The 14,628-nt window shown below is 45.2% G+C and overlaps 2 protein-coding genes across 13 annotated transcripts in view; one reads left to right on the top strand and one right to left on the bottom strand.

Moving 5' to 3' along the window:
* FAM72A (family with sequence similarity 72 member A) overlaps positions 1-9,032 on the bottom strand; it is a 50,162-nt gene extending 41,130 nt beyond the window's left edge. The window contains exons 1-4 of one of the 5 annotated variants that reach the window (XM_019952574.3): positions 8,677-9,032; positions 7,417-7,430; positions 4,338-4,415; positions 1,680-1,804 (exon numbers count right to left, since the gene is read on the bottom strand). In XM_019952574.3, the coding sequence (XP_019808133.2) occupies positions 1,680-1,804; positions 4,338-4,415; positions 7,417-7,430; positions 8,677-8,973 (514 nt within the window). In that variant the 5' untranslated portion in view covers positions 8,974-9,032. Of the gene's footprint in view, positions 1-1,679; positions 1,805-4,337; positions 4,416-6,704; positions 8,138-8,676 lie in introns of those variants that run through there. The other 4 variants (XM_073802446.1, XM_033852669.2, XM_004315905.4 and 1 more) reach the window with 4 other exon arrangements.
* The window catches only part of SRGAP2 (SLIT-ROBO Rho GTPase activating protein 2), a 237,761-nt gene continuing 231,453 nt past the window's right edge, over positions 8,321-14,628 (top strand). For 7 of the 8 annotated variants that reach the window (XM_033852657.2, XM_033852660.2, XM_033852658.2 and 4 more), the window contains exons 1-2: positions 8,321-8,472; positions 10,226-10,834. In XM_033852657.2, the coding sequence (XP_033708548.1) occupies positions 10,768-10,834 (67 nt within the window). In that variant the 5' untranslated portion in view covers positions 8,321-8,472; positions 10,226-10,767. Of the gene's footprint in view, positions 8,473-10,225; positions 10,835-11,224; positions 11,296-14,628 lie in introns of all 8 variants that reach the window. The other variant, XM_033852663.2, reaches the window with a different exon arrangement.

Genomic DNA, 14,628 nt, shown 5'->3' on the forward strand with positions numbered 1-14,628 from the left:
CTACACATGAAGGCTAACCTAGAACATAGACTTCCTGGGGCCCTTTCAGTCTAAACATTATAGAATTTTATAAAGCTTGTGTACGTATTACTTTGATGCTGCTGATTCAGGTGATTCAAGTACAGTTCCAATGCCATGAGAATTCCTGTTTTATACGAAGCATCTAGAAAAATCTTCCTCCAAATCATAATATTAGGGTTACAAAGGAGAAGTTTGATATTCTTGGAGTCGATACTCAGAGACATGAGTGGCTCGGCACAATTGGTTCAAAGGAGAAAAAATAAACTAAGAGACTGGATCTGACAGAAGCAGCACCTTCCTTTCTCTGTTAAGAAGGGAGGAAGGAAATCCTGTGATACATCTGTTTCTCATGGATTAGATTCAGTGCAAATGGAAGAATGCTGGGCTTTTATCTTTGAAAAATTGACCAATATTAAAAAGTAAATCAAAATTGAAAAACCTCCGCCCTGTGTTTTGAATTCTATGAAGCAGGAAAAATAGTATCAAAGCAGAAACTTCCTTTAATGTGTCCCAGGAGCAACACAAATATAAGACCGGAGGCCTAAATTAGGAAGCTATATCTCACTTAGGGGGGTTCAGATAAGTCCTTGCTCAAAAATGGCCTTCTTAACATACTAGAGTATTAAATTAAGGCCTCCAAATGATGGGTTGAAAGCCACAACTGAACGCCAGGTGATTAAAAAAAAAAGTTAGAGTCTATAAAAACCCAAGCATAATTGGGGGGTTTAAAGACACTGACAACTTAGCTTACAACTCATGATCTCTTAGTCTGTGAAGGCAAATCATACTTCAAAAAAAGAAGTATATTTTAAGTTCTGAAGAAGACTAAGACATACATTTAAAAACCTGAGAATGTTAGTGCCAACTTGGATTGTCAAGTTCTTTAAACTTGTTCTGTATACTAAAGTTCTGTAAACTTTAGTTCCCTAAAAAAGTCCCACTAAAAGTCAACTTTGTATTAAAGTCAACTTCGTATTCTGTGTAAGCAGATATTAGACATTGAGAACATGTGTCCTATAACAAAATTGAAAGGCTCCAGACAATATAAAATGTATTATGTAAATATCTTTTAAGAATAGGTTGTGTATTTTTCTACTAAATAATCAGTAAAACATACTGGTATTAAATATTTCCCTTGTCTGAAATTTCATCATAATTAATTAATATAGATGTCAAAATGGCTATTTTTATCCTGAAGCAACATTACCAACTACAGAGGTTACCTAGTTTTCCTTCCTCCCAGCTCCCCATGACCCTAGCCTCCCCTCCTCCCTTTTCTTACACACACACACACACATACACACACACAGACCCATACACACAATTGACTGTCAAATCTAAATTCTTCCAAAATTCACTGGAGCCATATTATATATCAAGGCAGAAATTTAGAGCAATTAAAATATTAATTTTAAAAGGCCAAGAAATCCAGCCAAGTTTGAGGCTCCTAAATACGATGATGGAAATAGAAATGCAATGAATTTTGGCTAGTAGTTTCTGTAAGTAAATGTTTGGGATAAAACGATCAAAGTTTCACTCTAGTGGATCCAACCCAGGTGAGAAAGTCTCAGAGGGGATCCTGAAATGATCTATGGAGAGGTTCACTCAAGTCTTGGTAGACAAAAGTTAGAGGAATGTCTGAGTCTGTTGTTTCTTACCAGTAGAGTCTAGTCTGTTAATACCATAAACTGCCTGGCTGTGAAACATCCAAAAGTGTCCATTGTTGCAGGAAAGAAGGCAGGAACAACATGGAACAATCACATGATAACCTACAATGTTCCCACTAAAAAGAGAAAGTAAATATTATTAGATACAAGGTAATATCTGACCATGTAAGCATTTTTATGTGCTAATGTAAACAGACAGACCATATAAAGATCTCATTTTCTCCTAACAACCTCCATTGCTGGGATTTTTGGGATGGGAGTTACTCTGATAATGGTTACAGTTCTACTGCCAAGTGGGAAAATAGTCTTTAAGTGAAAGAAGAGTGACATATTCTCTGTTTCTTTGCTAGTATTGTTTATGCATTCCCCCTTCAGAAGCTAGTTTCTAAATGCCATAGGGTTGTGATTTGTCCAAAATTGATGGGCTGTATAGACAAAATACATTAAATAAACTCAGACCTGTGGATAAAAGGTTTTTGCTCTCCCCAGGACTGTGGCAAGTTGGGTTCTTATATGTTTCAGGTCCATGCCAGCACCTAAAAACTGTTTCAACAGATGGAGGAGTAGGAAGACAGCATGAGCCCATGAAAACCGAACACAAGCTGGCTGATCTAATTTTAGTCTCAGTGTTTTTGAAGGAATTCAGAAATGAAGCAAATCCATAGCTGCTAGAGAAAGTTGCAAAAGTTTTTACTGTCTCCAGGGTTATCCTTCTGATTAGAAATAACTCACTCTTCCATAGGTTTTTTTCCTATCTGGTCACTATTAAATAGAATGAATATACAGGGAACATTTTAGCTAGAAGTTTTTTTGTTTTTGTTTTTAATGACCACATGAACTGCTTACACCTTGAGTTGTAAAAATTCCTGTTTATAGCTTGTTCCTCCCCTGTGAGATGTGAGTCAGTCATTTTTGTGAGGCCCTACAAAAAATACTATAAAAGGTACCAGCCCACCTAAAACATGTCTTCTAATCATAATCGGCTTGAAAGGCAAACAAATGAAATCAAAAGATGTTCTTGGATTAGGACTGACAGTTATTTATAAGGCTATATTGTAAGAATAAATTCTACGGCTTTAATTACCACCTGTATTCATTCATTCATTCACTCATTCAGCTAATGTTTACAGAGCATCTGCTATGTGTCAGGTACTGTTCTAGGTGCTAGGAATAAAGTCCTTGTTCTCATGGAGCTTTCTAGTAGGGACACCTCAGATCATTTTGCTCCCTTGTTAAAACTCCTTCAATAGCTTTCCACTGGTCAAAAATGAAAACCCAAAGACCCTTCCTACCAAAGTTTAGATCTGTGCTATCCAAAACATGGCTATTAAGTACTTGAAATTTGGCTAGCCTGAATTGAAATGTGCTGGAAGTATAAAAATACACTAAATTTCAAAGACTATGAATAAAAAATAAGAATGTAAAATATTTCATGAATAATTTTTTATGTTGGTTATATGTTAAAATGACAATTTTTTGAATCTATTAGATTAAGTAAAATATACAATTAAAATTAATTTCACCTGTTTCACCTGTTTCTTTTCACTTTGTAAAATGTAGTTACTCGAGATTTTTAAATTACATATGTGGCTTGCACACATCTATCGGATGGCGCTGCTCTAGATTATCTGGGTTCTGACTGCATCACTAATCTACCCATACTACTCTCACCTGATGTTCACAATCTCTCAGCCACACTGGCCATTGTCTTTTCTATTCCTTGAACGTGTTCTTCTTTGCCTTGGGTTCTCTGCCCTGGCTGTTCCCTCTGCCTAGAACATTCTTCCTCTGGCTCCTCCCTGTCTCATCCTTTAGGATTCAACTCCAGTGTTACCTTCTCATGAGGAGGCTTCCCTGACCATGCTATCTAAAATAGCTCTTATCATTCTCTCAAGCTCTATTATTCTCTGTCATTTATTATTATTATTTCCTTTGGAGTACTTCCCACCCTATTCAAGATCTTATTTATTTAAATATCTTACTGATCGATTGTCTTCCTACTGGAATATAATGTCCAAAGGTCTATGACTTTGTCTTCTTTATTGCCGGATTTCCAGCCTCTATAACAATGACTCGCACATGGTGGGACCTCTGACTTGTACTTTATAGTTTACCAAGCCTTTTAACATTCGTAATTCACTTGATCTTTACAACAACTCTGTAAGGTAAACACAAAAGATATTTTAATTTCTATCTTAAGAAGATACCTATCTATCTTAAGAAGATACCTGTCTTCTTAAGATATAAATTAAATAAGGAAACAGAGTTTCAGAGGTTTAGAGATTTAAGAAGTTTACTCAAGATAACAAGAGAATAAGGGTAGGGCCAGGCAGGGCTCAAGCCTGATTTTTATGACTGTAGATCCAAGTGTTTTGGGGTTTTTTTTTTCCCTCTAAACTACATTGCCATTTTCTGAAAGTTAAAGCAGATATTTGCTAATGCACTTTGAAAAATTGTAAAATCACATACAAAGGTAAAGTGTCATAAGACCCTTTTGAAAAACAGTTCTAAGTAACAAATGGTTTTTCAACGGTTCATTGCATGGGTGATAAACAGTGCTCGATGCAGCACACTGAACCCTTCTCTGTGCTTCGGTGTCAACATCCATCTCCCAAACCCAGGGCTATTTGGAATATTGCCACACATTACCATTTTAAACATGCGATGTCCTTCAGTTTACATTTGCAAATTTCAGTGAAATAGCATCTTCCAATGAAGTCCACTGCACTGGAGAGGGAAAAGTATAGAGATAGTCAAATGTATTGTTAAAAAAATGTTGTGCAAAACACATAACATAAAATTTACTAATTTAACCATTTTTAAGTGGACAGTTCATAAGTGTTAAGTGTATTCATATTTTTTGTGCAACAAATCTACAGGCCTTTTTCATCTTGCAAAACTGAAAGCCTATACCCATTAAATAACAACTCCCCATTTCCCTCTTCCCGCAGCCCCTGGCAACCACTACTTTCTGTTTCTATGAATCTGACTACTTTAGATACTACAGATAAGTGGAATAATACAGTATTTGTCTTTTTGTGACTGGCTTATTTCACTTAGCATAATGTCCTCAAGGTCCATCCATGTTATAGCATGTGACAGGCAGGATATCATTCCTTTGAAAGGCTGGATAATATTTCATTACATGCATGTATCACATTTTGTTTATTCATTCATTTGTTGATAGACATTTGGGCTGCTTCTACCTCTTGGTTATTGTGAATAGTGCTGCTAAGAACATGGGTGTGCAAATATTTCTTCTAGATCTTGCATTAAATTCTTTTCGATATATATCCAAAAGTGGTATTGCTGGATCATATGGTAATTCTATTTTCAATTTTTTGAGGAACCGCCACGCTATTTTCCATAGTAGTGGTACCATTTTACATTCCCACCGACAGTGCCCAGGGTTCCATTTTTCCATACCCTTGCCACAAAATGTACTTTTGATTATGATTTAGCATGAATTTTGTAGACTCAAAGAGCTGCAAGAGACCCTAAAAGAAACTGTAAGAGAAAGTTAGTATATTTTGTAAGGGTAAGTTAATATTTGTGAGCTCACTATAAATATGACAAACCTTCTATTCAAAAAATCTTATGTGTTCATTGATTCATATACATCTTAGCACATTAATCCATCACTATTATAACCCCTACATGGAAGAGAAGACAAGAGGAAAGACCTGATTGTACTCCAGACTCTGGTCTAACCTTTAACAATTCACATATCTGAGCTCTCCTTATGACTATTTTATACTTACCATAGCTATTGCAAAGACGAATGGGTTAATATTTAAAACTGTTGTTTCCGTATGTGCTACTAAAAAGAAAAGGCACTAGACAATAAATCATAGAAACTTTGCAGTAGTAGGTTCTAGATTTATTGTCTAGTGCTTTTTCTTTTTGCAACACATACACACGCACAGAGGTACTTATAATAGCCCATTTATCTTTGCAATAAATGAGGGCCTTTGGCTTTGCCATTAGGCATGACTACACTTAAACCAATGAAGATAAGATTTCAAGGGAGGAAGAGTCCACAGCTTTGAGTATATTTAATTTTTTAAAAAGTTTCTATCATTATCATGAAATTCATTTTAAAGTAGTCTGATTATTAGTGTGCCTTCTCTGGCTCTGTGTCCAAAGAACAGCTGTCTATGTGCATTTTGGATAATTTCTCTTTCACTTTAATGATAAAGTTTCAATAAAGAGCAAAATCTTGAAAAGCATGTAAAGGCACATATATGTTGACTATAGAAAGAGAAAGTACCTTTTAGAGCTAGAAAAAGGTACATTTGAGTCAAATAAAATGGCTATTTTTCCAAATGGAAGCAAATTCTTAAGGACTCTACACCTAAAAGTGGGTAGTGACTGAAAACAGAATTTAAAAGGATTTGAGTATGCAAACCAATGCATAATATCTAAAATAAGCTTTATGGGTGACAGGGATTATTTGAGGGCTAAGTCCTGTTTCATCCCATAAAAATATATATGTCTCTCTCATTCAGAAAGAGAGAGACAGGGAGATGATAAGAAAAGAATACTGAATTAGGTGGACAATGGATCTGAATCAGCATGCCAATTGCAAAAAATTCGTAGAAAGCTGGGGAATGTTTTTTTGGAGTAAAACTTTAGGAACAAACATCAAAAACACTTAAATGACCTCTCTTCTCCAACAGTACCGAAAATCTTGCTTGAATTACCTACCGTCTCAGTCATGGACTTGATCCAGTAAGAGGAAAGTCTGTCAGGGCACGGTAGCCAGGGATTCAACTGAAGGGACCACATGACTATAACTGAACTAGAAGCATTACATCAGGACTGACCACTCTGGCTAAACCACAGAGTTTGTCCAGACAGTCTGCCCCCTTAGTTAAACTCCAGAGGGATCATCAGACTGCTGGGAGTGGCTGGAACACCAAAATGATAACCTCCTTGTTGACTCCCAGAGGTTCAAGCCATACACTTTTCCCATCTAGTTAAAGGCTACCGTTGCCCGCCACTAGCATGACTTACTTGGTAGGAGGGATGTCTGTAGAGAAAAGGTCTATTTCAGTGTCAGCCAGCAAAACAGCCTTCATTCCCCTAGAGCTGAGCACTTGTTTACAGAATTTGCAACACAGGATGGACACGCGCCGGTCATTGAAACTACAGCTGCTCGTAGACATGGCGTCCGGGGAAGGATGAGGTGTGGGATTTTGAAAATAGAGCAATACCCTCCCTAGTTTGATTCTCCCAGGCGAAAAATCAAATTGCGAGGCCTCGATCTTTTCTAAGCCCGGAAATTGAGAAGGAAATGAGTTCTTTTCTGTTTTCCCGTGGGAGGGTAAAAGTAGTATTTATTGAGTAGAAACCGGGGAGAAGCAGCAACCTTGGCTTTCTCTTTAACTTTCGGGGAAGGGAGAGGAGTTTGAAGTGGGGAGGAGGCAGGCTTCAAGGTGCCTCGGGAACTTCTCTAGTTTTCCCTTTCTCCAGTCTGAAGGATCCTCTACTCTTTAGCTCCTGCTCCTTTTGCAATTCCCTTAGCTTCTCCCGTACAGGCTCTTTTATCTAAAGCTTCCCCCTTAAGCCCCTCCCTCGGAGCGCTCCAATTCCTCTCTCGGATCGCGGACTAAGCGTCCCTACCCACGCGTCCTCTTTGGAAATCTTTCTCCTCTCCCCAGGATTCAGAAATCCCCTCAGCTTTTCCCACCGGGCAATCCCGGGTGTTCCTTAATCCTCCCGCGACCCTTCTCCGCTCTGCTCTTTCGCGGGCCGCCCGCTTCACTTCTCTCCTGGCAGTCCCCAGCCCTCAGCGTGCGGGCTCTCGCGTCGTTCCTCTCGCGACTCCCTCCCCTCAGCTTTCCCTCGTGCCCCGAGCCGTTCCCTCAAGTCTTTCCCGAGCTGCCGCTCCAGAGGTCGCGGTGGTGCTGGTGGGGCGGGACAGAGGTCGCTTTGGGGTCTCCGTCGGCGTTGGTGTCTCTGCCACTGAACAAGTCGTTTTTCGCTCCCTCTTCCACTCTCTGCCTTTCCAACCGGCTGTCAGTTTGAATTGCCAGCGCTGCGCACCCATTGGGAGAACCAGAGTTCGCCCACGTCCCGCATTGGAAGGCTCGGGAGCCTGCCCCTGACGAGATTTTAGTGGCCAGGAGATCTACGCCCCGCCCCAGTAACGGTGCCTAGATAAATTCGGCTTGCTGGTTGGCCGAGCTTGGCCCCTCCTCCGATCTCATTGGTCAGCTCCGGGAGGTTTGGGCGAAACCTACTCCCGCCCCAGTGAAAGCGGCAAGGCACGCCCTTCGCGCTTCTCATTGGAAGACGTTCTACAGTCCCCGCCGTTCTCTACTCTGTATTGGCTAAAATTCTCCGCAACGCCCCTCCTCACTACCCCGGTCCAATTGGTCGTGCCTTCTCTCAGAAGTATGTGTTTGGCTGTTGGTTCTATCTTAATCCCGCCCATCAGTTCTACTTTGGGGTTCGGCAACCCGGGGAGGAGCTTACTCTGTGACCACGCCTCGGTTGTGCTAGTCACACCTCCAAGTTTCGCCAGCCCCTCCTCCTCATTCCTAGCCTCTTGGGATCACCTATTCCTATTGGCTACAGGCCCCATCGGTCGATAGAAAGTGGGCGGTGATTGGCAAGGGGGTGGGCTCTGCTTCCCGGCGGGGTCCTGCGGAGTTGGCGGAGGCTCCTCAGGGGACTGGGGGACTGATCTGCGTAGACGCGGGTGGCGGGGAAGAGAGGGGAGGAGAGCTCTGAGTGGGAAGCGGAGCCGGGGGCCTGGGACCCGTCGCGTCAGAGCCAGGTAAAGGCTCCTTCCCTCTCCCCTTTCTTCTTCCCCGCCGCGGAGCTGGAGCCCTGACTGAACAAATCCGGGCAGAGGCGGGAAGGAGAGGGCGCGGATGCTGCTTTCGGCGTCGCCTTAGCGTTGCCGCCCGAAATCCCTCAGACCGCCTCCCTCCTGACCCACTCCCAATCTCCCAGTACAGCCCAAATACTTCTTTAGGACTGCATCTCCGCCCTTTACCGTACTGCCTGGGACTCTGCCTTGGCTCACATGCCGCCGCGCAGTCTGCACCCAGCCCCCTCCCCAAGTCCTCTGCACACTGGCAGCCTTGGTCCACCTTCGGGCAACCGTCGTTGGCATCACCCGTAACCATCGGCTGCTCTCTTTCTCTGTCTCCAAGTCCTGGCAGACAGTCGGGTTACAGCCCTGGACCCAGAAGGATGGGTGTTCCGCACTGCTTCCGGGGCTCTTCCCCTGCCCCAGCCCCCGGCCCGCCTGGAATGGCTCCTCTTCACGCATTCCCGCTCCCAGACCTATATCTGGGTCCCCAAAGTTGCTAATATCCTAGTACTCCATGTAACATCGCGGCCCACGATAGTCTCCTAACTTCCCCCTCACCCCCAAGGTAATCCTCCCTTTGCCCTCTCCTCGCCTATCAAGCGTGTGCAGAAGCTCCAGTTATCCCCGGTTCCCGTGCAGCCTCAGGACCCCACCTCTCACCCCCCTCCCCGCTTCCTGCCTGTCTGAACCACCACGCCGCTCCTGCTCCCTGTTTCTCCCTCGGTGCGGCCCTTTCTCCAGGCGCGGGAAGTGGGAGACTCCCGGCGCGGAAAGGGAAAGGGGCGGCCAAGGAGGGAGGGTCGCCGCTGCGGCGCGTCCGGGAGCGAGACGCCCGGCTCTGCACTCCCGTCCCAGTCCCTCCCACCTCCTGGGCCTGGGTTGGAGCGGGATCTCCTCGGGTACCTCCTGGTGCGAGGAGTTGGGACTGCGACCCTCAACGACCTTCCCCCAACCCCCAGCCGGGGATTGGGTGCGGTATCTGGGATCTCTGGGCTTGGGTGACCAATTGGGGATGGCCTGAGAGGCGGTGGCTGCTTTCCTCCCCCCCCCCCGCCCCCCATCCCCCGCCTTCCCGGTTTTCCCGACTCCGACCCTCGCCTCTAACCCGTTTCCTGCTTCTGCCGACCACATTGTTTTCCTGGATGTGTCCCGTGCCGAGCAGGCTTTTTCCTGCAGATCACTCCCCCCTCACCCCCCAACATTTTGCTGCCAAGAGAAGCTAGCAACCAAAAACAAAACAACTGGGAGGAGGGGCGCAGGGGAAGAAAAGTTGTGCCCGGGTGGCTTGTCCCTCCCTGGCTTTGATCCCCTTTTAAGTCAAGGGAGTTGCCCCAGCCGGGGGTCGGGGGCCGTATCAGAGGCAGGGCCAGGAGGGTTCCCTCCGGAAGCCGCTGCCCAGCGCTGGCAAGGTTCGGGAGGTCGCCGAGGTGCCGCAGTCCCCGCCCGGAGCCCCGCGTTCCCGCCGCTAGTCCCCACCCCAAGCCCTCGAAGGCGGCTGCTCCAAAGTGTTTTCTTTCAGCCTTAAAACAAAATCCGGAGGGAGCTTCCTTCCTCCCCACCTCGCTGCGCCGGGCTCTGCGGGCCGGGCGGCGTTTGGCTGAGGTGAATGGGCCCAGGCCAGGCTGGAAACGGCTTCCCTTACCCCACCCCCGCATCGATTAGGATCTGTGCTGGGGCTGATCGCCCCCTCCTCTTTTCCCTGCATTTACAGGCAAGTGAACCGGAGCAAACGACTTCCGATCCAGTCTGCGCTGCTGCGGCTCCCGTTTGGGATTTGATTTGCAGCATCTTCGAGGCTGTGCAACAAAAAACCGCGAAGCACGCCCAGCCCTCCCCCGGCACCCCGATACGCACCCACTCCCTCCCGGGGACCCAGCTGGGCGAGTCCACATCCCCGCGCCCCCCACACCATGTTGTGCGGAAGGACTTCCACTCCCCGCCTGTGTCGTTGATGTCAGACCCCAGGCCAGCCTCCGGGCGCTGCAGTTCTCCCGGCTAATGCTGAGGCTGCGGCTTGGGCTCTAGCACGGGAACCAACCGCCGCCGCGCCGGCCCCAGCGCCCACCGTCTGCATGTGTCCGCCGTAGCCGCCTGCCCAGCCCGCAGCCCGCGCTCCCCGGAGCGCTGGAGACCACCGCGGGGGGCCCCTTCTGCCTTTTGGAGAAGCGATCTTGGAGGTATTGATTTCGGTGGTTGGATTTTTCCCGTGGATTTATCAATTCACAATTCGAATTTGGAAGAAAGAAGGAAAACATGACGTCTCCAGCCAAATTCAAAAAGGATAAGGAGATTATAGCAGAGTACGATACTCAGGTCAAAGGTAAGGGCTTTGAAAAATAGCATAATGCATATTCTCTGTAGACCATGGAGACATGGATTTCCACCCTGATTTGCAAGATGTTCGTTTCTTTGGGTGGAGCAGGTGGGGGCAGGCTGACCCCAGAGGTGGTTTCATATGTGGGTCTGAGCCTCCGAGGGATTGGCCATGCCAGGGGCCACAGGCTCTGGAAAGGAATTTTCGGAGCGGGCTGTAGATTTATCTGTAGGGCTGGCCATTATTTTGGCAGTCCTTTTCCCCTAGCTAAATAGGATGGGGGGAGGGGCAGGAGGTTCTTGGAGAGAGAAAGGCGGCAATTTGCCTCTGGGTGTCTGGGTCAGGTTTCCTTGAAGGACAACTGAAATCTGACAGGTGTTTGGGAATTTATTTCAGAGGTTGAAGAGGAGTCCAGGCAGAGAAAGGCAACCTTGAGAAGGTGTACCATTTGGAGAGCCGTGGGAGACGTGGGTTTTTTTTTCTGATGCACTATATCAAAACATGACACTCGCTATGGCATCAGGCACAGAAAGTCTGTGGCCACCTTGGGTGCACCTTGTACCTGCCTGGTCTCTGGTTGTCTGCATTCAGAGATCATAGAACAGAAAGAATAAGGTCACTCACACCCGGTCTCCGCCCTCACCTAAACCTGAATGGAGTTGGGTTGTTGCTGGGTGGTGCTGAGTCTGGAGAATGGGAAGACATAATTGTTTAACCCTTCTGTGTTGTCCTCTGCTCCAGAATACATGCTTTTAAAGGCCTGCTTACCTCTCTGCAAAAATATGAGGGGTAAAGCAAAATGTGGACCTAGAGAAAGCAAGTGACCTGCTAGCACATCTAGTCCACTGCCTGACTTGGTGCATGAATCAAAACCCCTTCCCAGATAGCCTTTTTTAACCAGCAATTCCCATAGAAGGGGTTCCCGCCTGTTAAAGAGCCCCAGCATATGGTTATGCAAGGCACCGTCCCTTCTTGGCCAGTCACTGGAAAGAGCCATGTGGCTCTAGCCCACTGAGACTTCAGCTGGGTAGTGGGAGAGGTGGGTGGCCTTGAATGTTACACCACATGGTTGGAGCTCTGGGTTTTCCTTTGTTTCGGAGTACAGAGGGAGGGGCCCCTCCTTCTTTCCCTGCACCAATGTGAGAAGACCTTTTCCTATCATAGAGGACTTGGGAAGGGCCATGCCTCCCCTCTAATGATTGCCGGGGGTGTGAATAGGGCTAGAGTTTGAAATGGGCAGCTGCTTTATCTCTTGGAAGGTTGGAAGGTAGTTTGAAGTCCCCACTGTGCCTGTAGGATCTTTTTAATGTCATCAGGTTGGTCAGTGCTGGAGGTGCCCTGAGGGACCTTCTATCCACTGGGCTGCAAATATTGGTGGGTTTATTACAGAGATGGGGGAGTTGACTGATGGATAGCTTCAGTTGAACTGGGATTGGGAGAGGTATGGTTGTGAGGTATAATTGAGGTCTTGGCCTCTTGTCACTGTTCATAATCCGGGCCTCTTTTTGTAAACAATAAGCCACTGGCCTCAGTGTCCTGTCCAGATGCACTGCAGTTTGCTGCTGGAATTCCCCCCTGCAGTTTTAACCAGATATGTCATTCTTTTTTTTTTTTTTTTTAATACATCCTATTCTTAACTGTTGCCATAGGGAGCGTTAATAACTTTGACTCTCCCAGATTTCTCTCCAGAAGCACGCCATTTGACTAAGGTGCAAAGTGAATTTACATGTTTATTTTTTGGAAGGTTCGGGACTGATAGGTATTAATAGAACTGTATCTGCTGATTCTGTATTGGTGAAGGATTTCTCACAAGTGTCTCAATTAAATACTTTGTGTATTTACAAACATTACTCATTGAGATGATGTAATGCAGTTGACTATTTGGGGTTTGTCTTTACCCTTGCCACAAGTAGGGGACTCTTTTGCTTTGCACTGATATCTTTTCATTAACACTATTCAGGATCATAGAATTTTATAGGTGGCCGAGCATGATGTCTTACTCAGAGAAGGTGCCCAATGAATGCTTAAGAGACTAATTTGAATGGTTTAGTCCCTCATTTACAGCTGAGGCAAGTATAGAGAAATAAAGAGGCTTGTCCAAGGTCACACAGCTAGGTGGTGGTAGATCTGAAACTAGAAGCAGGTTACTGACTCCCAATTCTCTATTCTATTCTATTCATAATTATTATGAAACATCATTTGACCAGAGTAGGGGAAAAAAAACTTAAGAAGCCAAAGTCTGACAATGGATAATAGTAGTAATAGTGATAATAATAGATTCCATTTTGGGTGGTCATTATGTTCCAGCCTGTCCCAAGTGCTTTATAAGAATTGTCTCATTTAATCTTCACTTAAAACGTGGAGGTGAATATTCATCCTCTATTCACTGCATGAAGAAACTGAGGCTTAGAGAGGATAAAGAAGCCCTCCCAAGGTCACACAGCCAAACCACAGCAGGTGGACTCCACTTCTTTATTCATCAACTAGTTACTGAGTGCCTTCAGTGGGTTCTGGGGACTGATGATGTAGCAGTGAACAAGAAAAAGTCCTCTCCCTCATGAAGCTTGCATTCTAGAGTCTGTGTTCTCCATGGAAGATCATAGAACTTGGAGACAAAGGACCCGGGTTCTGGGTTGGCTCTGCTCCCCTACTAGCTGGAAGCCCTTGGACAGATTTATGATGTTTCAGCTTTTTATGTGTTGTGTGGGACTCATAGTGCTGCCAGTCTTACTTCTCTTATAGATGCCAAGATAAAAAAGAAAATTGCTTTTTTGGTCTGGTGGTTAAGAGCGCAAGTTTTTGAGTCAAAGGGATCCAGGTTTAAATCTCAGTGCTGTCACTCGCTTGCCTCGCTCCTTGGGCAGGTTACCTGACTTGTCCAAGCCTCGGGATCCTAACCTGGAAAATAGGCAACATAATATGTGTTTCCTAAGGTCATTGTGAGGATTCAATGAGATAGTATATCAAAATCATTTAGCACAGTATCTGGCACTTATAAATGCTCAATAATAGTAAGGTCTGCTGAAATGGGATGACCATTAAGCCCGCATTGCCTTTTCACTCCCAAAGTGCCAGTTATAATGATAGGAAACAAGTCTAGGATGAAACTTGAGTTCTAGCTTAAGTTCCTCCAGTAGTAGTGAAAGGTATCTTGGTTCAGTCACTTAAACCCTCTGGAACTCAGTTTCCCATTCTGTAAAATGAACAGGTAAACTGTCTAATTGTTGACTGCTGTTGTTCTATATGTCTCTGACCAGAGTCCTGGGTCTTGCTTTTCAGTCAGAATGGTTTGAATCAAGGGGACCCTTAATGGACTTTGGGGGACCCTGTCTATCCTGTGGTTTTGGGTCCCTTTAAACCACCTGCTTGCATGTGCCCTGAGGGACTTCTGAGACTGCAGCCCCAACCCTACCCCAGTGTGGTTTTATGAAGGGTGTGACTCCTTAGCCTGCCTTGGAGCCGACTTCTTAAAAACCATCATTGTTTCTGGTTTGTGGGTGTTCAGATTCCTTTGAAAGTTCATGCCTTTCAATCTCTGACTCGAAAGTAATAATACTCTTCGTATTTGTACATGGCTCAATTTACAAAGTGCTTCATATACATTAATCTTGGCAAATTCTTGACAGACTCATGGTCAGATTCGTGGTCATAACCTGAGGCCTTTTGGCCTCTAGTTAGTTAGCTTCTTTTGGGATTGGAGCAGCAAAAGGCGGTAAGGTGCAGGGCATAACCATCACAAGAGGTGATAATCTAGCTGGCATTTGGATGAGTTCACATCACAGCAAACCCTCCCAGCTATT

The sequence above is a fragment of the Tursiops truncatus genome, chromosome 1 (genome assembly GCF_011762595.2).
Source record: "Tursiops truncatus isolate mTurTru1 chromosome 1, mTurTru1.mat.Y, whole genome shotgun sequence".
NCBI lineage: Eukaryota > Metazoa > Chordata > Mammalia > Artiodactyla > Delphinidae > Tursiops > Tursiops truncatus.